Source organism: Equus caballus, chromosome 24 (assembly GCF_041296265.1).
Source record: "Equus caballus isolate H_3958 breed thoroughbred chromosome 24, TB-T2T, whole genome shotgun sequence".
Classification (NCBI taxonomy): domain Eukaryota; kingdom Metazoa; phylum Chordata; class Mammalia; order Perissodactyla; family Equidae; genus Equus; species Equus caballus.
Window position 1 is genome coordinate 34,378,986 of NC_091707.1, and position 21,925 is coordinate 34,400,910.

Genomic DNA, 21,925 nt, shown 5'->3' on the forward strand with positions numbered 1-21,925 from the left:
TAGTATTTTCATGTGTGTATTCCATGATTTATTCAATTGCTTATTGCTGTCCATTTTGGCTGATTCCGGTTATCCACTGTTCAAAGTCGACATGATGTTTCTCTCTGATTATTTCCTTGGGATAAATTCCTGGGATTAGAATTGCTGGCTCAAGATGGGTGAGCATTTGAAAGGCTTTCATTAGGCGTTGCCAAATTGCCCTCCAGATCTCTCCAATTTATACACCCACCAGGAGGGTGTGAAAGCACCCAGATTTTCATAGAAATTAGGAAGATTAATTAGAAAGTAAAGTAAATTAGAAAGGTTACTGTATTTTTCTTTGAAAGGTTTTGATAGGTCAAACGTTGGTGTATGTGACCTTAACCTCAGCCACTGCTTGCTTGAGTGACCATGTTATTTTGGCTCCTCTTTCCTTGTAGGCTCCCCCTCCCAAACCACCCCGCCGGCAAGGAGGCTGGGCAGATGATTCCATGAAGGCGTCGAAGTGAGTGCCAGCAGCTCCTGGGGGTGGGGGCGGGCCCTTTCCTCCCGTGTTCTTTTATTTTTTATAACAGCTTTATTGAGATATAATTCGTATACCTTACAGTTTACCATTTAAAGTGTACAATTCACTTGTTCGTAGTATATTCACAGAGTTGTGCTACCATCTCCACAAGCAATTTTAGAACATTTTTATCACCCCCCCAAAGAAACCCCATACCCATTAGCAGTCACTTCCCATGTCCCCATAAACCTCCCCAGCCCTAGGCGGCCACCAGTCTGCTTTCTGTCTCTACGATATGCATATTTTGGATGTTTCATATAAGCGGAATCATACGTGATGTGGTCCTTTATGACTGGCTTCTTTTACTTGGCATGTTTTCGAAGTTCATCAGTATTGTAGCATTCGATGTGCTTCTTAATGTAACTTCTCAACAAAGTGGTATTGCTTGTTAGTAACTGCTGGTTTACAAATCATTTTCGTCTTTAATCCCTTGCACAAAATCTTAATGAAAGGTAAACCAAAAAAAGATATTTGCCAACTATCCAGTTTTACTACTTAAAGATATACTCAGGAAAAATATTTCTTTTTCTCAAAGAATAGACCTTACTCTTATTCAGATTTTCTTCAGGAGTGTTGCCTTCAAAATAGCACTATAAAAATATTTTTTTTCCAATTCTTTCCCCACTTCCTCCTCCCTCCCTCGCCCCCCTCTGTACACACACACACACACACACACACACAGACATGTTTTGTTCCCCCTAAATCATTTGAAAACAAGTTGCAGTTGTCATGACATTTCACCTCTAAATACTTCAGCATGCATCTCTAAAGATTACGGACATTCTCCAGATAATCACAGTATCATTATCACCTCTGAGAAATTTCATAATGATTTAATAATATTTAAGATATAGTTTATATTTAAATTTCCCCAGTTGTCCCCAAAATGTCTGTTATAGCTTCAGGATCCAATCAGAGTTCACATGTTGAGTTTGGTCATTCTGTCTTTTGTAGTCTCTTTTTTTTTTTCTCAAAGTTTGGCACCTGATCTAACATCTGTTGCCAATCTTTTTTTTTCCTTCTTCTTCTTCTTCTCCCCAAAGCCCCCCAGTACATAGTTGTATATTTTAGTTGTGGGTCCTTCTAGTTGTGGCATGTGAGGTGCTGCCTCAGCATGGCCTGATGAGCAGTGCCATGTCTGCGCCCAGGATCAGAACCAGTGAAACCCTGGGCTGCCGAAGCGGAGCACGTGACTTAACCACTCAGCCACAGGGCCAGCCCCTCTTTTAGTCTCTTGATCTAAGATAATTCCAACTACCCCCTCCACCTCCACCCAATACACTGAACTTTTTTTTTTCATGAGGAAGATTGTCACTGAGCTAACGTCTGTGCCAATCTTCCTCTATTTTGTATGTGGGACACCGCCACAGGATGGCTTGATGAGCCGTGTCTAAGTCCACACCTGGGATCTGAACCTGCAAACCCTGGACTGCTGAAACGGAGCATGTGAACTTAACCACTATGCCACCAAGCCAGCCCCAAGACATTGGCTTTTTTGAGGAATTAGGCCAGTTGTTTTGTAGATTGTCTCACATCCTGGATTTCTCTGATTGATTCCTCGTGATTAGATTCAAGTTAAAGGTTTTTGGTAAGAACAGGTGATAGTGTACTTTTTATCATATCAAAATGGTACAGAAAGGTGTTCTCATAGATGTCTCGCTCCCATCCTTGTCCCTTCCACCTCATCCTCATCCATCCCTGTAAGTAACCTCTCTATTAGTTTCTGGTTGCTCCTTCCTATACTTCTTTTTACAAAAAATAAGCATGCATATATAAAATTTACCCTTCTTTGTTTCTGTGTATTAATATTCAGCAAACTATGGCCCACAGGCCACCTACCTGTTTTTATAGATCAAGTTTTGTTAGAATATAACCACATGCTTTCATTTTAAAAATTTAGATCTCTGATCCATGTGGAATTAATTCTTGTGTGTGGTATGAGGTAGGGATCTAGTTGCATCTTTTTCTAAGTGGCTGTTGTCCCAGCACTGTTTATTTAAGTATCCATCTTTCCCTAGTGAATTTAGAAGCTACCTTTATCATATTCTACATCTTCGTTGTCCCAAGTCTACTGTGGACTTGTTATTCTGTTCCAGTGGTCTTGCTGTCTGTTCATATGCCCTTAAGTACCACACTGTCTTCTTTAGAGAACATAACACTACTTTCTAGTGCTAACCAGGAACAAGAAGATGACTTTGAAATGTAGGTCTCGTATACTAGCGAGAGTCTTGTAGAGGAGCCCCATTTTTCTAAGTCATTGGGGGATTTTAGTGCTTGTAATGTCTGGAATTTATTTTGAAATATGGAAACAAGACAAACCCAATATCTGCTTCTTAGAGAACAAAAGGATATCTCAAATGTTTTTTTTCAATGAATATAGTTAAGATTTTTCCAGATCAAATCAGTTTCCTTTTGGAGAGAGATGCTTTTCCTTTTCATGTGTTACTTTTCAAGAGATTCTCTTGCTTGCCTCCTCAGTCTGTGGCCTAGTCCTGACCCCTTTAAATGTTGGGGTGCCCAGGGGTCATCCTCGAACCTCCGTTTTTCTCTGTCAACACTCACTCTTGGTGTGATCTAACCCAGTCTCAAGAGTTGAGCTGTCACCTGTACCCTGAGACTCCAAAATTTGTATCTCCAGCCCAGTCCTTCCCTTGAACATCCAGTTGTCCACATGACATTTCCACTTGAGTGTGCAACTCAATTCTAAGACGTCCAAGTTGCTCCTCTGAATTTCAACTCCTTCGACTCCATCCCCTTACCTGTGCTCCCAAAGTCTCCCCTAGATCTCCGTGAATGGCAGCTCCATCTTCCCCGTTACTCAGACCATGAGCTTTGGAATCATCCTGGACTCCGCTCTTTATCTCCACTCACGTTCCGTCTATCAGCAAACCGTGTTCTGTCTACGGTTGAAATAATCTGTTGTCTGCACTGCCAGTGCCCAGCTACAGCCACTGTCACTTCCACATAGGCAAGATATTTCTCGTGTCTGCTCAGGACCCTCTAGTGGCATTCCCCCCAGTCAGTAGAACCCAAAGTCCTTACCATGGCTTGCAAGGCTCCACCCAGCCTCATATATAAAGTGGCACCCCTCGTCACCCCTCGTCACCCTGTGTCCCCCATCTCCTGCTTTATGTGTCACCACCTGACATATGTGCATACATATGTATGTTTGTGTGTGTACGTACACATGCATATATTGTCTTTTTCTCTCTAATGTAAGCTCTATGAGAAGAGACACACTCTTATTTACATACCCCAGTACCTTGAACAGTGCCAGTCCATAATAAGCACTCAGTGACTATTGAACAAACAAATGATCAGATCAGTGTTTTTGATTGATTGCTTTGCTGTCAGTGTGGGAAGTGGAGATCTGGAGGGCTGGAAGACCTACTGGGAAGCTAACACTCTGTATGAAGGATGCTAAGAGCCTGCACCAGGACGGTGGTGTGAGCAGGGACAGGAGAGGAGATCTGGAGACATCTGGGAGGTAGAGGAAATAGAAGTGCCATTGGTGGGGTGAAGGGCAGAGGGAGGAGTTGGTGGTCACTGCCAGGTGCCTAGCTTTGATGACTGCTTGGGTAGTGGTGCTATCCAGTAAGGAAGCAGGAGGAGATCTGATTTAGGGGCTCATGGTGGTCCAGGTAGACGATTTCCACAGTTTGGAGCCTAGAATAGAGAGGCCAAAGAAGAGGTGCCATTGAGTCACGTGGCAAATAGAAGAAGACAAGGACACAGCCTTGGATTTGGCTGTTCGGAGGTTACTAGGGGCTTTGAGAAAGTGATTACGGTGATTTGCAATGGGACAGAAGCCAGATTACAGTGGTTGAAGAGGAAGTGGGAGGTGAGGAGATGGGGGCAGTAATGTAGGCTACGAGGCGGAGAAAGAAAGGAAAGGGATGGGACCTGTTTGGAAGGGGAAGTCTCTGCTGAGAATCGTGGGTGTAATGCCTGGGGAAGAGCACTTACAGATGAACCGGGGGATTTGGAGGAGTGCGATCCTGGAGGGATAGAAGACCTTCCAGGAGAGACGAATTGACCTTGGACAGGAGGAGGCAGAGGCGTTTTTTTCCAGGACAGGATGGAGCTTGGAAAGGCTGGATAAGTTGTCGGGAAAGGTTGAGGGGGAGTAGGGAATTCGGGGACTTTGCTTTTGGATTGGCCTCTTTTTTTTCGTTTTCTTTTTTTCTTTCGTCAAAGTAGGAAGGCAAACTGGTTGTTGAGCTTGTTGGAGCAAAGGTGAGCTGGCATCTGGAGGCAAGGAGAACAGATTTGGGACAGAAAGAGGAAGGGGGGCCTCTGACTAGGGGTCAGAGAGGCGAGTGTCGAGTCACATTGAGGATCTGTTCCCTGGAGGCTGGAACACATGAGCTCCTGCTGTTTGCAGAGCGCTCCGGGGAGCCCGGAGTGTAGATGTGCTTCCTGCCCTACCAGAGCTCGGATTCCAGTTGGAGAGGTCAGGCATTTTCATTCACAAAAGTCAGGAGCACATCTTGAGTGAGAAATGAATGGGATGGCTAACGCTGGCAATGTGGCGTCAGTGGAGAGAGTAATCACAGTGGTCTGGGAGTCCCGTGCAGAGGAGATGGGGGTCCAGCTGGGTGACTTGGATGCACAAAGAGGATCATAGGAGAGCGTTTCAATTCAAAGGTTGGTGTGGGGGATAGTAACCTTACTTGTCACTCTGGTTAGAGCAGAGAGTTTGCACTGGAAAATAGTATACTCACCTTAAATTCTTTGGGGATGATAATGATGACACTGTGTGGGGCACCTGTCTTCAGTCAGCTCGGGCTGCTGTAACAGACTGCCATAGACTGGGTGGCTTACACGGCACACATTTATTTCTCATTCTTTCTGAAGACTGGAAGTTCGCGATCAGGGTGCCAGCATGGTTGGGTTCTTGGTGAGGACCCTCTTCCTGGTTATTCCTCACATGGCCTTCCTTGGTGTATGCACAAAGAGAGAGAGATCTTGTGTCTCTTCCTCTTTTTATAAGGGCACTAATCCCATTACAGGAGCTCCACCCTCATGACCTTGTCTCATTACCTCCCAAAGGCCCACATCTCCAAACACCATCACATTGGGGATTAGGGTTTCATCATAGGAATTTTGGGGGGACACAAACATTAAGTCCATAGCCACACCTTATATGTGCATTACACCAGCTCTCTCGGGTAGATTCCCTTTTATAAGGTAGGTATCCCTCCACGAGGGAGGTAGGAGAAAATCAGCATTACAAAGGTCTATGGTGATGTTGTCACCAGTGGCAAGTAGGAGGGCTGTTGACAGATCTGATTGAGGAGCTTGCGGCCAAGGGCTGTGTTTCTGGGATTCCATTGATTTATTTGCATAATATTGCCTAAGATAGGGAGCAGAGCATGTGTCAGCCACCTTACTGGCTAGAGATGCTCACCCCTGAGCCACAGGGAAAGGCTGTATTCAGGAATTGCCTGGGACCTGTCCCTTCTCCTGACGCCAAAGTCATAGCTGTGCCCAAAATCCCATCTTGGAGCCAGGCTGTGCACGCCTCTGAAGTTGCCTGAGTTGGGGCCTGAGGTGGGTCACTGGCTTGGCCATGGGAACTAGAGCTGAAGGAGAGGCAACCAGACTTGGAACAGGGAGGAAGGAAAGGTAGTCTGATTAAGTTTTGTCTCAAAGTGTCTGTTTTTGGGTTTGTCCCTGCATTGATCTGCAAGGGAATGAGGCAAGTAATGGCCCCTCAGGGACTTTCAGGACTTTGCTCTCAATGTCAGCCGTCATTTTCAATCACCCTCTCCCTCCCAGCCATTAATTTTGGCCCAGGATCATGGGGACTTGTCCATCTATCACTCCTAATTGACACTAAATGATCTGTCAGTTTATTGATGAACGGCAGGAGTGGAATTGTCACAATATATTTTACTTTCTAACAACTCCTCCTGACAATTTTACCTTGTCCATCTCACTCTCCTCACATAAATCTCCATTGGCCGCTCATTCCTTCTCCTGGGCTGTTCTGGTGCCAGCCACTTCCACACCATCTGCACGCGTCAAGGACATCAAGATGGCGGTAGAACAGCGTGTGCCGGTCCTGAGGTTGCCCCCTTCCCTCCTCCTTCTCTCTTGCTTTTTTTTTTTTTAATGGCGTAGATGTTCCAAGAATACTAAAGGGCTTCTGTCCTCTCCCTCTGTGTCATTGCCATACCAGACTTTCTTTACCTTCTCTTTAGTAGCAAGTACTTAATTCTTATTAGGCTACCAAAGTGTAAAAGGCAAAATTCACAGAGCTGCCAGGCTCCTAGATCTATAAGCACAGTTGCAAACACATGTCTTATCCTCTTAAACCACCTCCCTTACAGGCTGTCCATCCCCACCAAAGTCAGTTTCTTAGAAAGGTGTCACAGGGGGTAGGTTAGCTGGGGCTTCCCCACCAGCGTGCTGTGTGCTGCACTGTGGGTGCAGGTATGCCAAGATGTGGGTGCTCTGCCCCTGAGCCCGCTGGGCCTGGCCTAGAACTGCCAAGGCCCCTAGGCTGGTCACCTGCAACCACGAGAAGTCTCGTCCATCCACCCAGTTTTGCATTCAAATGTTGTTTTTAAGTGCCCTACGTCTTGCAAAAGATGGGGAAGTACTGGGTTAGATATGTATAGGGGTATATGGTTACTTAGTCTTAAGAAGGTGTGCATATGGATGTGAAAAATCCTATATCCTTTATGAAGCCAAGGATGAGTAGAGGAGCTTGACAATATACAAAGAATGTCATGGCTCCCTCCCCTTCTTCCCTTCTTGCTGAAGATAGTTTTTGTTAACTGATAAGGACTGTTTTTGTTTAATAAACATCATTATCCTGCCTATCAAAATTAATAGTGATTCCTTAGTGCCATCTGATGTCCAGATCATGTCGAGGTACTTCCATCGTCTCAAAGATGTCTTTTTACAATTGCATCGTAAAAAGGGCAGACCAAGGTCCCCGCCTTGTACTGAGTCGTTAGATGACTTTAGTCTCTCTTATTCTGCAACACTCTCCTCTCCCCTTTTTTCCCCCATGCCATTGATTTTTTTCTTTTTTTTGAGAAGCTTGTCCTGTAGAGTGTCCCACATTCTGGATTTGGCCCATGGCTTCCTAGTCATGGTGTTTAACTTGCTCCTCTGTCTCCGCGCTCCTTGTGAAACTGGGTGTCAGATCTGTATCAACCGGCAGTTAGATTCAGGCCCGCTGTTGGGGCGGGAATACTTTGCAGATTGTGTTGCGTGCATCCCGCTGCGTCACGTCTGAAGGCACGGGCCTGAGAAGCCGCAGGCATCTGGGGTTCCACTTTAAGTGAGGCTGCGGTCGGTCACTGGGGTCAGGGGTGTGCCCTTCATTTGACATTCCGCACCAAACCCCCACCTGCTGTTCAAGGCGACCATTGATGATTGTTGCCTAGGGCCACGATTTCATTAAAGGCTGCCAATGCTGGTTTCCTAATTTTCACTTTACAGAAATTCTCCTATAAATAACTTTCTCTCATCAACTACTTTGTTACCTGAAATACAATTTATACCTGTAGTCCTGCCTGTTCCCCCTCTAGACTTTTTATTTAGAAAAATTTCAAACCTACGGAAAAGTTGCAAGAATGGTACAACGAACACCCTTCTAGTTGTTAAAGTGTTACCACATGTGGCTCTTTCCTGGTTCTCTATTTGTTAGTTATTTTTATTTTGTACTGAACTGTTTGAGAGCTGCAGCTGCCTTTGCATTTGCGTTACTGGTAAGTGGTAAATAGTTACTTTGCAAGATTTTTGTCAATCTAGTTTGCTCCTGGGTCTGTAGCGCCTGGAACATATAGGTGCTCAGTACGTATTTGATCATGAGTGAACTTTGGGCTTTTTTTTCAGAGCTCCAGTAATTAAAAAGGGACCAGGTGTCCTTGAGTCCCAGTGAAGGAAAAGAGCTTAATCCTTGACCTTCAGATTTTTAACAGTAAACACAATTTTATTTAGAAGTACTGAGAATTTATTTTCCACATGCTGCCCTCAGCTACAAAGAACCCAGAATCGATATGGTATCGTCAAGGGTCCTGGGCACCAGGGGTGAAGTTGTTTGGTTCTTAGTGAGGTTGGTCATACGTCAGAGATGAGTATCCGGTATCGGGTGAAATCAGATGAGGTGGTTGCATGTGGGAGGGTGAGAAGGGAAGGTCCTAGGTGCCAACTGTGCACCCATTTCCACTGGCTCTGCCCAGGGTGCCATGTGCCTGTTTCTGTGGCTTTTGGAGATGCCCACAAGAGCTCCCTGCTTGGACCTTTGTCTCAGCTTTATCATCATCGCTTCCTCCTGCATATATGTTTTTCCTCCATGTGGCTTCCGAGACACAGCAAATTCAGAAAAGGTGGCTTCAGGGCCAAGCAACAACCTATCTTTTTAATGTATACCTTACATTTGTTTGTTCTGTGTAGGCTCCCCAAAGAGTAATTGTTTGGTTTTGTTTTGTTTTATTGAGGTAACATTGGTTTATACCATTATATAAATTTCAGGTGTACATCATATTTCAACTTGTGAATAGACTACTTATGTTCACCAAAAGTCTAGCTGCCATCTGTCACCGTCCAAAGAGTAATTTCCTGCTTTGCTCTCAACTTATGTTCAGATCCCAGATGGAAAGATAGTAGAGAAAGATCTAGATAGGTTTTTATTTTAATGGACTTAAGAGAATTCACAGGTTTTTTTTAATTGGAATTTAATTGCACTGTTTATTGCTGGGAATCCTATACATTCAGTAAGATCTGAAGACGAAATAAATAACACCTAGACTGTGTACCTTGAAATAACTAGTGAAAAATCAGTGTCCTCGCTGAAGTAGTGCAAAGTGTGGGATGCGTCGAGCTCATTATACCCTTAAGATTTTCCTGTCTTCAAACACTCGTATCATTCTGGTAGATTTCGTTTGTTTTGGTAGCTGGTAGGTGGGGAGGAATGAGAATAAGGGATGGATGATGGCAGGACTTAGCTGGGCTGTCTTTTCCTACTAGCCCTGAAGTGGGCACAGCCATGAGGTACTTACTGAGTCTCACTCCTCATGGACAGAGGTAAAGGTAGGCATTTATTCATTCTCTGGACACATTGACAGAGCACTGTCCCTTGGCCAGCAGGTGCCCCCAGCTCTCACTTTGTCAGACAGAAGCCCGTTTCGTAGTGACGATATTCTGCCTTTTTATGAAGTAGGATCTATTTGACCTTAAAGCTCAAATGTAACTAAGTTGAAACAGGTTTATCATTTCCTCAAAAGGACTGTGAAATAGAGACAGAGAGGAGAATGTGGAGACAATGCAAATTCTCATGTTTTATTCATTGTATAACTTCATGCCGTTTTTTGAGACATTAGAACTCAGTGAATTTTTAATTTATTTTTAAATAAATAAGAAATATACATAGTATAGAATTTAAAAGATAAAAAAGGATGAGATATGAAATGGAAATGTCTCTCTCCCTTCCCTGCTCCCCTAGGCATCCAGTTTCCCTTCCTGGAGGCAACCATTGTCAGCCAGTTTTTGTGTGTTTCCTTCTGAAGATATTCTGTGCGTTTACAAAAGATATAGGTTAATATATTCTTTTATCACACCACATAAATGGTAACATATCTCTTCTGCATTTTTCTTTTATCATCTAACAATATTTCTTAGTGAGCTTTCTGGATCTCAATATGGAGTAGAACTGCCTCATTTTTAAGGGCTGCATACTACTACAAAATTTCCTATCTCAATAAAAGTAGTCATGAGCAGGCACAATAGATGTGGTATTTTCCCAGGCTGAGAAAGCAGACTTGCAGTGTTTTTTCCTCGAATAGCCATAATGTGACCCTTTGGAAAGTATCATAAAAGCTTGAGATATGGTACACATAGATCCCATAGGCTACGGGAGAGATACGAAGCGTGCATCAACATTTTTCTCATTGAGGATTGGGGGAGCATTTTCATGCTCATCCACGTGGATTGATACAGTGATGTTCAGTTAAGAGCAAGCAGAGATGTTCTATGTTGTAGTTTTTGCAGTTTAGGGCCCTGGATGGCTTGTCTAGTGTCACAAAACCAATTTACTTATGCAAATGACTAAATATGAAATAATTGGAATCTTGCAATTCTGTCAAGTGGCTCCCAATTGAAGGTGATAGCAGTCTGTCCCCGTAGCCCCGTGTGGAGTAGCATTTGGATACTTCACTTCCCACTCTGAAGAGTGGAGCCGTCTCCTGACAAGTGGCCCTAGTCAGTTCGCTCCCTGGAGCAGAGGTGAGTACTGATGCCCGGGGAGGAGGGGAGGAGCGCACACAGTGACTTGAGATGAACTTGGTGCCTATGCTTGTGCACCAGAGAAGGGACAGCTGAGTCCCCGAGGCCACACGGCCCACAAGGGCTGTGTTTCTAAGGGCCCAAGTCAGCAGCACTGCTTCCCGGTTGCCTGTGGGGAGGCCTGCAGAAGAGCGCAGAGCGCAGCCCTCATCCCCAGCCCCCCCCGGAGCCTGCCCCGGCTTCCTTTCAGGCCTCCAGCTTTCTTAACTTGTTAAGCTGCCCTTGAGTTTTATTTTGTGATTGAAGCCAGGAGTCGTTCCAGAAAGGTCTCTCAGCATGTCCTGTGAAGGCTTTGGCTTTTGGCCCTTTACAGTTTCTAGTTTTGTGGAAGTGAAAATTCTCCTGTGACTAGAGCTGGTCATTTCTTGGAGCCAGGGGTAGGACTGTAAGGTAGGAGGGTCTCTGAGGCTCAGGAAAGAAAGGACAGGCCTACAGAAGTATCCCTTAAAGACACCAGCCAAAGAGCACAGCGTCCTAGGGAACATTCCTCTGTCTCTCAGGATTGTCATGTATGCAGAGGTCCTGAAACTAGAAGGTTAGGGTCGGTTTCAGCCAACCCCCTGTCAAATTCTGGTGTCTCGACAAGTGCTGGTCCAGGGTCTGCAGGAGCCCCTCCGTTGCTGGGGAACTCAGTGGAAGCATTTTTTTTAAAATAAAGTCTTGTTTAGTCGTACAAGCACACCAAGAGCACTTTAATGGTGTAAAAATTCAAACAAGAGAGAGAAAGCTAAATTTGCCTGAAACCACCATGTCCTCCACCTCTAGTGACCTCTCTAGAAGTAAGTACAGGTAAGCGTTCGTTGGTATCTTTTACAACATCAGTAGATGTACTTGCAGAAATCTATGTGTGTGTTTTTTACACAAATGGGATCATATTAAGTGTGTTGTGCACCTCATGTTTTTCATCTCTCATTTAACAGTGCATCCTGGAGATCTTTTGGTCCGTGTGGATTTACCACCTTTTTTTAAGTGCTACGTAACATTCCCATGGTGTGGGTAGGATTGCATGTATTCCCCTCTTGATGGGCTTTTAGGTTATTTCTGCTTTTTTTTTGCCATTATCAACCGCCCTGATTTTTTTTGAAAACGACTCTAGTCTTTTGGAAATTTGTAGCTTCATCCTCTGATCTAGCTTCTGCCTTCTGGGGCCATGCTTCAGAACCCATGTGTAGACAGCCCACATGTCTAGCCCAGCCCTCTTGTTGTATGGATGAGAGAACACACATGCACACACACACACATGCATACACAATAGTACACAAATAGTACAAACGTGCACTCAGACAGACATCATTTATTATGGCTTTTGTGCTGGGCATGCTGCTAAGTACCATCATCTTACTTTATCCTCATAGCAACCCCATAAGGTAGGTTCTGTTATTATTTCTGCTTAGAGATGAGGAAATGGAAGTTCAGAAAGGTTAAATAACTTACTGAAAGTCACACAGCTAGTGAGTAGCCACCAGAATGTGAACCCAGGTGGGCCTGACTGTGGGGTCTTGTTCTCCGTGCCTCGCCGCCTCCCATTTTCGTGCCCTCAGCCCCCAGGATGGTGCCTTTGCACTTGGGAGAGCCTCAGCAGATGTTCCCAAGGGCCATCTTGACATGGCTCCAAGGTGGTCAGCCAGTGGGGGGATAGCAGGGGTGGCTGTGTGACCTCCGCCCTTCTTCGTCTCCTCCAGCTGCCTGTGTGCAGAGCCGCGCTCCAGCCTGCTGCCTGGCCCTGAGACGAAGGTGAGCACAGAGGACGTGGCCTGCGCTCGGGCCCGAGCCAAGGCCGTGGCAGTCCTGCCGTTAAAGGCCTCATTAGGGTGGTCATTAAGTTCAATTAGGCATTGGAAACGACCGTTCCTCCTAACCCTGCAGTGCCCTCCAAGAACTGGATCCCTTCCCGGGCGGCCAGCTCGCGCGCCAGCCAGAGAGGTCTAGTTACTGGTGCGCCGGCCGCCCTGTCTCTGGTGTCAGGCCTGGGAGTCCTTTGCGAGGCTGAGTTTCTCTGCCCTCAGAGCCTCAGGAACCCAGGAGGCCCTCCACCCAGAGCCAGGTGCTCCAAGGGCACGTTAGAGTCAGGCGTCCACCTTGGAGGCCTGAGCTCATTTCTGGTCGCCCTCCCTGCTTCGGGGCACCATGTCCCCATGCGTGTATTAGGAGTTGGGACATCTACCTGTGCTCTAGTCCCCTTCTGCCACTCACTTGCTGTGTGACCTTGGGACAAGGCATGTGGACTCTTGGGCTGAGGTTCCGTGGGGGGTTTGGACTGGATGATCTCAGTGTTCCCTTTTCAGCACTGGGCTATTGTGATTCCGAGAACTCCCACGTGTCTAAGCCTTGGTGTGTAAAGATTTCCTTTCCCCGAGCCCCGGGCTGGGAGAGGAGGAGGCGAGGTCCAGTGTGACCTTGTGCCGCTGGCCCAGCACCCTGCGTCTCAGCCTCTTCAGCGTGAAAACTAGGTGGTCTCAAAGGCCCTCTCTCTACAGCTCAGGAAATATGTTTGAACTTCTGACATATGCTTCCTAGACACCAGCCTGAAACAGGCATTTTATTCTATGAGTCACTGCCTTGAAATGAGACAGTTGACAAACATGGAGGCGGGGGCAGGCCTTCGGGGCTTCAACAGACAGAGGTTTGTGTTAGAAAACAAGAGGTCCGGGGCTCCAGTCCGGGGCTGGTGTGGCAGCTCCACGGTGACAGCAGGGATGGAACTCTTCCCGTCTTCCTGCCTGCCGTCCTTAGCACCTGCACCTTCGTCATCATGTTCATGCCTCATGCTTGTATGATGGCTGCTGTCCCTCCAGGCCTCGCCTTATTTTCCAGTCAGGAAGACAGAGAATAACATGGAGGTGAAGGCAAAGGGCTCTTTCTTAGTAAGAATTTGTGTTTTGGAGGTGATGGAGTGGGATCCGCTCTCCAGGGACTGCTCCGTCTTCTCGTTGGTTAGAAATGTGGTGTATGCCCGCTCCTGAATGCGAGAGAGGCTGGGGAGTTGAACATCTTCAGTTGGGCTCTTTGCCACCCCAACAAAATTGGCGTTTGAAGCAAGAGGAGGGGGAGATGACTTTTGGGTAGATACCAAGTTTTCTTTTCTAGAAGCTTTCCAGGAGTGGGGGATCCTTTAGAAAGGATTTGAAAGGTAGAGAAAGTTGCCTTTTAGACAGGGATAAACAGAAGTGGCTGAAGTGAAGGAAGGGAGCCAAGAGACAGAAAAAGTAAAGCAGGAGATGGAAAACACGAGAAACCTGGGGTTAACCCTGGAGGTGCAGGTAATTGTGTTGTAGGAGGCGGTGGCCAGCTGGTGGAGAAGCCTTGTGAGCTGGGAAAATTGTTTCTTGTGTGGGGCTGGGAGTGTGTAGATGGGAAATGGCAGGGTACGTGGCAAGGGCGTGCTTTCAGGGCAGGCTGCCGGGGCCAGGCAAGTTCAGCCAGGGGCAGCAGGAATGTGGTGAAGTGGGGGAGGTGATGGGTCTAGAGGCAAAGGGTGTGAAGCTACTGAGCTGGGTACACCTAGCCAGCACCCTTCTCTGGGCTGGGGCTCAGTTACAAGACCCAGGAGGAGAAAGGTGACATTAAGGATTAGCAGGATAGGAAACAGAGACGGGCACTGATGGTGCTGCTGCTGATGACGATGGCAGCAGCAGTTCCTGTTCACTGAGTACTTCTTGTGTGCCGAGTACCATGCTAAATGCTTTGCATGAATTAGCTTAATTAACTCTTACAACAACCCTGTGAAGCCGAATGTGGTCTTATCCCCACTTTTGCCGAGTTTAAGTGACTTGCCCAAGAGCACACAGCTAGTGAATGGGGAACTCAGATTTGAACCCTCTGTCTCTAGGGCCCATACTCAGAGCCTCTGGTTTTAAGCCAGTTCAAACCAGGGCCCAAGCTCAGAGCTCAGCTCCCACACCTAGGCTGGCTGGGTCCCGAGTGCCTGAGCCCGGGGCTCGGGGTCCTCCTTCCTCCTGGCCGCGGGGAACAGAGGGCGGGTCTCTGAGGTGCCCTGGTTGGAGTTTTGGGGGCTTCAGCAGGTCCAGGCAGACACCCTCTTTCCAGCTGCCGGCAGGGAAGGGAAGTAGGACGGAGCCGTAGTCCGCAGAGGGTAGACAGCTGGGACTGTTGCGAGTGGGTTGACCGCTTAGAGAGGAGTGTAGAGGGAGAGCAAGGTTTCTCTCTGCTGGTGGGACATAGAGGCAGGTTCGACACCGGCTGAGAAAGGAGGGGGAGGACCCAGGAGGAAAGTGTCTTCACTTCTTAGGAAGGAAGAGAGCCTTGGTTAATTTTGCCGTCCTAAAAATGAGTGAATAAAGGAAAGAAGGTTTCCTTCTTTTCTTTCTTCCTTTTTGTTTGTTTTACCAGCCATGCAGACCTTGGGCTCTCCAAACCGGCACAGTACAGCATCTTGATGGAAACTTTGGGTCCGGATAAACTGTTTCAGGGAAGGGGTTGCTTGGGGGTTGTCAGAATAGGGAGCCGTATTAATGGGGAGCAGGTGGGGGTGGGGCCACATCAGGAGGCAGGGTCAGTGATCATTCCTACAGCTGGGGAGGGACCTGGGAAGTCATGCAGTGTGGCCCCTTCAGTTTGGAAATGGAGAAAATGAGGCCTGGGGCAGTTAAGGGACTCAGTTGTAGAACCTTGGAGTTAGAAAAGCCCTTAAATGTCACCTTGCCCCACTGCCCAAGGTCAGACAGCTAATTAGTGTCATATAATGTGCCTCTCATTCTACAGCCGTGCCCATCCCGAAACCTTGAGAGCTGCATGCATTTATCTCAAGTTCATGAAAAGGCCATGCACTGTACTATTTGTGCAACAGCGAGTCTCTTAGAATAAAATTGTCTTTACTGCCGTCCTCCGGGACCCTCGCAGAAATGAGATGTTGATCATATGAAACCATCTTACTGAAACGGAAAACTTTCAAGGAAAAAAAAGTTGTGTCCCCTGAGACAGCTCCCTGCTAAGGGGGACTCGCTCCTTTGCAGTGCGAGCAGCTGAGAGCCAAAAGGGACCGACTAGAGACGCCAGCCATTGGGTACAATTCTTCTGACATAAAGGACCTCCTCGTTCTCCTTTTGATGGATTCAGCCTCTCAAAAATAAAATGCGTCTGTGAACATCATACCTACTTCTTCCCTTTTCTTTTTAGTCCTGTATTGAGAAGTCACCGAAAGCAGTTTTGGTCTAAAAGCAGCAGCTTGGGCATACATAGGAATGAATGTGCACGCAAAATAGAGCCCCTCACCTAATCTTTTTGTTCTAGTGGGTCTGCCAGTGATTCTCTTTTTCGATCCATGCTACCCTCACCAGGCTGGTTACTGGTCATGTAACTGGCCATGCCGGTTTCTCCTGCTTTCTCAGTAGTCATTGTACCAGAGGCCATGCTTTGAAGTGCCAGGGTGTCCTGGGTTCATCTACACAGGCGGTCACCAGGGTGGGCCCCGAGCCTGCCTGCCCCACTGGCCCCCGACGCTGGCAGCTGGAAGTGGGTTGCCTCTAATGGCAGAGGCATCTTCTCTCTGAGCACCTCATCGCTTGGGTGAGTCTCAGTGTGTTCATGGCTTTGGAGGCACCATCCTTTCACAGGTTGGAGAGGAGGGGTAGAGAAGACAATGGGTAAGTGACTGGAAGGACATCTTTACAGGTTTCTCCATTACAAAGCAGAGCGTTCTCTCCAGGCGGAAAAGACCTAGCCCACTGAGGGATTAAAAATGGACTGAAATAAAGGTTTCCAGAGACGCTAATAAAAGTTTGCCCCCTGACTTATGGACCCCTGATTTCCACGTTTCAGTCACCACATCCTATGTCATTCCATCCTCCATCCTTATAGCTGTGTTTCCCAGAGATGGGCGTTGAGTCACAAAGTTATTTATTCTCTTTTCCATTAGCTTCCTGAGTCCCTCTGATCATGTTAATGGGAAAGTCTCAATTTGTAGCTAGTATTTCTTTAATACCTTTCTAACCTTGCTAATCTACCTTTTTTAACAAAAAAAAGCATAAGCCATAGGCTCAGACTTTTGGCCAAAGAGCAATATCTAGCTGTAATAAAATGAATTTTGTGTTTTTAAAAACTGTATTTTTTTTACAGTTATCTTCTATATGGCTGGTGATGCCAGCTTTCCATTGAGGATGTAACATATTCCTTTAAATACATTTATTAAGGTAAACGTAAGGAATCCATTTAAAGAAAATATTAACTAGGGGCAAAAAGTGCACAGCTATAACAAAATCTGTGAAGGTGGCCCTGAATCTGTCCGATGTTTGGGAAACACTGTCCTATTGCACTTCTTCCACGTAACCCCTTTGTGCTGCTTTTGTACTGAGGATATGAAGTGAGTTGCATATTATTCACTGAAACTTCTCTGTAAATTGTGGACTTAAGTGACTTAAAGGGGAAAAAAGGAACCCAGTGAGAATGAATTTCTAGTCCCATGGTTGCCCCCTGATCTCTGATCAGTGTCAGTGTCTCTATTGATAGAGTTGGTACCAGCGTGTCATAGCATCGTGTTCAAGTCTGCTTACCCAGCCAGCTCTGATGCCTTGTCTGTGTTGCAGCCACACCAGGTCCCCTGCTGTTTTCTGAACACACTGGGCCCTTCCATGCCTCCTGTCTTTGTTCGGATTGTCGCCTGCTGCCGGAAAAGCTTGCCTACAGCTTTTCTGCCTGTTGTCCACTTGTCTTTCAGTTGGCAAGTCCTCTCGGAAGCCTTTCCAGATGCCCCCACCTGGAGTGGCTGGTTCCCTCTTTAGTGCTCCTGTGACGTTTGGCTTACATCGCCTTACTTGCCCTGTTAAGTTTGGGGCACAGTCAAACCAGCAGCAGGTGAGGGGTTGTGAACCTTGGTCTCTGGTTCTAGCTCTGTGTCCAGCTGATTTGGGGGCTTTAGTTAGGTCCTGTGACAACCCCCGGTCTCCTTTTCCTCATCTGGAAGATGCAGGGGTGGACGGTGGTAGGAGTCTGTCTTCTGGAGGTACTACTGTCATTTCTATAGTATTCTTTTCTCCTACAAGATTGTAAAATCCTGAGCAAAAGATCCCCAAACCCCAACACCTCCCATTCATGCCTAATAGATAATTAGTTATTCAATTACATTTCTGAATAAAATAATGTTCATTTGAGATACCTAGGATCTAGAGTTCTAAACTCTTCCAGCTTTTTATTTATTGGTAGCAGGCATATACGTACATGTCATATGTTCCCATAACTGTTTTTAGCTACTAAAACTGTTTCTATGTATTTCAGCTCTTTTTTCCTCCTGATAAATAAATGCTCCTTTCGAGTTTGAATCGGAACAAAGGTGTTATTTTGAATCTGACCAGCAGGGGGCAAACTTCACCCAGGAATTGCCTTGTAATTCACTATCTTCAACTTGATAGGGCTTGGCAGTCTACAGAGAGGACACCGACGGATGTCGGTTTTCATCTTTTTACCAGACTCCTTGTTGATTAGACCCCTTCCCGGCAGTAGCTGAATATCTAATGTGACCTAAAACCCCAAAGTGCCAAAATGTGGGTGCTGGGGCATTCTTGCTTGGTTTTAAAAGATGGGAGAAAAGACAATACTTGCAAATACATATTGGACACCAAACACAAGAATGGCAAGAACTGGGAACTGAAGGGCAGAAGAGAGGGCACTTCAGCTTTCAGGAGAGGTTTAAATCAGGAGGAGTCTATTGGTCAAGGAAAACTTCAGTTCAGGAGAAATAGCTGGCTTGTAGTCAGTATTATGGGTATAGGGACATCTTAGACCAGAGGTGCCCCAGCTAACCAGTCTCCTGCCTCATCCTGACTGGACGTTGTAGCCAGGATTACGATGGCACGTTTCTCCTCTCCTCAGATTTGCGCTTTCCTCGTGAGGGCTCATTTGGTGGGTCACACAGTTCATAGAGTAGAGTGCTGGTCTGGCTGTGCTAGTGACGTGTCGTGATCTGGGCCAGAGGACCTCCTGGCTCTCACGCTTTGGCAAAACTGCACCTCCGTGAGGTTTGGAGAACTTGGGCGATTTTTATTGGACATTTAAAAATTATGAGGGTAGAAGACCTCGCAAGAAAATGGCATTTTGATGTCTTTTCTTCCAGAGGAGTAATGCGTTTTTAAAATGTGAGGTGGCTTTGGCTCCAGTTTGGCCGGTACCACATTCCTGCTCTTCCCCTTACCAGGTGTTTCCTTATGAATTTGGCACCTGGCTGCAGAGTTTCTTCTTTTTGTCACGGGAGTCCTGAGAGCTCCTTACCGTGGCTTTAGCTTTTCTCTCAGGGGCAACAAGTTGTCACAGTAACCATTTGTCCAAACCCTTCGCATGCCTCTCCGGGTCAGAGGCCGTGGTCAGCAGGGCATGGGCCAGCAGAGGGCCTTCCCCGGGGCGTCAGGGCTCGAACTGCCTGGCACTCGGGTCTGTTTGAAGCCTGTTCTGTCTTGCAGCGGGGAGGTGAGTCTAGGGTCCAATATGTGCTGTGGATGTTAAGAGACTTCAAGGACACTTCCCCCCATTTATCCCAGTTATGTCCCCTGCTAAAATAGGTTAACGGTGTCTAATTAACCACCGAACATTGTCATGCTGCATAAAGAGAGCATCCTGGCTGTTCTCTGAGCCGTGATACTTTATCTCCATTTAGATCTCTGCAGTATTCCATTAAACTCGAGAGAAACATTTTAACTCAGATGATGTCTACATTAGGGCTGCCTCTCACCCTTCAGCACGTAACCCGTGTGAGCAGCAGCTGAGGCCTTCCGTCGGATGCGACGGGGAGGGCGGAAAAGACAGACTCCGCAGGCGGGGAGGGTTTGTACATTCCCCCCCACTTCTTAGGCACCGGGCCCCAGAGTGAAACAGGATCCAGGATTCAGCGGTAGTCCATGTGGCTGCAGTCACGGGATGTGCCAGTGCGATCGAGCTCGTCCTCAGCTGACCGTATCATGCCCGTTGAATGTCAGTGTGGTCTTTAAACGCCGAAAGAAAGGCACTGCGTTTGTGCAAAAGGACTTAGAAAAGGAGAGTATGTGGAGCGAAAGGTGACTTCACTAGACAGGATCTCTTTTCTGCCACAACACAAGCTGTCATGTTGTAAATAAAACATACATAATAAATCACACAGAACAGTTAAACCAACATTAACTACCAAATTATCAAGCCTGACACAGCTACAGTACTGCCGTACCGTAAGTTGAGAGTCTGTCCTTGTCACGGAAAATATTAATTGGATTTGAAGCAGAGTCTGTAGCGTGAGCGTTTCCCATGGTGGAGAACTGCCTGTGCGTCTCTGTGTTGTGTAGGGGTTAAGAAGTGACAGCCCAGAAGTGACAGTGACGTCAGACAGCCCAGAGCTTGTATTCCAACCCTACAGCTTTCCGGCTGGGTGACCTTAGGCCAATTGCTTTACTTCTCTGAATCCCAGTCTCCTCATCTGTGAAATGGAGCAGATTAAATAAGATAATGTGTTGAGATAATATACAGTACTATATATAATATACGTTGTTATATAATAGTGGTATACAAATAAGATAATGTAATGATAGTGCCTGGCACCCCACAAGCTCAGTAAACGTCAACTGTGTTACCATCAGTCATCAGCCTTCACATGACAGGCTTGGGGGTGGGGCCTGGGGATGGGCTTTCCCCTGAGGATCCAGGGTGGACGTGTGAAGCCAAGGAGGAGCAGGCTAGTGCGGGTCGTCGAGAGGCAGGGGTGAAAACCAGGAGGGGCTGCTTGGGTGTCGAGCTGAAGGTCTAGGCTTTAAATGACGGCAGGGATAGCAAGACAACGCCATGAACCTTGAAGTCCTCCACCTGAGAACCCGATGGGTAAAGAGTGGCGGCCTCACGGCGGAGTGTGTTTAGCGATTTGGAAAGGGCCGCACAGAGATAGCCCTGGTTCCGCATCTTGCCAAGTCACCGACCAGGGTCAGTGCCTCATTCGCTGGAAAGCAGGAAGCCGGAGTATCCTTACTCCTATCACCCTGTCTCCACAAGGTGGGAGGTGAGGGAGAGCGTTTACTCTCACTGTCCAGAGTTGAAGCTCCATTCTGCAAAATGGCCAGAGCAGTCAGCAAGTGATGGAGTAGCTCTCGAAAAGAAACCTGGCATTTAATTAACTTTTCAATGTGCTGGTTCAGCAACCTCTATGTTTTACATTTTGAATATTGAACAAGCATCTCTTATCGGATCTGGATTGCTTCCGGGCCTGCCAGGGTGGAGAGCACCTGCCTAGCTTCTGCGAACACATGGGCTCTGGTCTGAGTTTTGGGATAGCCCAGTCAGGATCAGGCAGGACTGGGGCTTCAGTCTGTGAAGGCTTTTCCTTCCTCCCCTCAGCCTTCAGGTCAACTCAGAGTTCATTCGTACTTTTTCTGGAAGAAAGTAGGCAACTGAGAAGTATAAGGCGCAGAGGTTTCCATTTTGCTGCTTAGCAACTGGAGAGTCCAGCCTACTCTCTGAAATAAGGTGTAGGGTGGTGATCTCCTCTATGTGACTGGGTCCCATTTCTAGAAATTACTGCCTCAGGCGGGACATGGGGTGAGGTCCAGCGCAAGGACGCTGCGAAAGCTCCCCAGGTGTGATTCTGTTGTGCGTCACTGGTTAAGAACAGCTGGCTTAAAGGATTCTCTGCAGCTTTCGATTCTCTGTCTATACCATCTCTTGCCCTCCGTAAGAATGGAAAGTCAGGAACGGACTGTCTGCACAGCAAATCGAAACAGATATCTGGGTGCCCTGGGGACATCTGAACATCAGCGGGTTTCTGCTCTTGAAAAGGCTCAGGGCAGTGTGTTTGCAGTCTGTGGCGGAAGTCAGGAGGTGGGGCTTCTTGCTTCAGCCTCGTCTCTCACCAGCTCTGTGTTTGGGTGAAGCACGCAGCGCCGTGCCCCATGGCCCTGCCTATAGAAGGGTGCCGCTGAAACCCGCTTCGCTGCTTTTCCAGAGCTCAGCTGGGCTGGTGTCCGTAGGCGTGGAAGGGAAGAGTCCTGAAAGGTGCTTTACTGGGTAAGGTGGTCTCGCCAGTGTTCGTATAACTGTCACGTTCCCAAGCCCTCGACAGCCACTTCTGGGGACAGAGGCATATGGGCCGTGGGTGCAGTGAGAGACCTGAAGCCTGGG

At 47.1% G+C, this 21,925-nt stretch overlaps 1 protein-coding gene across 1 annotated transcript in view; it reads left to right on the forward strand.

Moving 5' to 3' along the window:
* The window catches only part of IFT43 (intraflagellar transport 43), a 77,722-nt gene that overhangs the window by 28,598 nt on the left and 27,199 nt on the right, over positions 1 to 21,925 (forward strand). Inside the window, exon 3 of the mRNA XM_023628146.2 lies at positions 420 to 484. Coding sequence (XP_023483914.1) covers positions 420 to 484 — 65 coding nt within the window. The remainder of the gene's footprint in view (positions 1 to 419; positions 485 to 21,925) is intronic.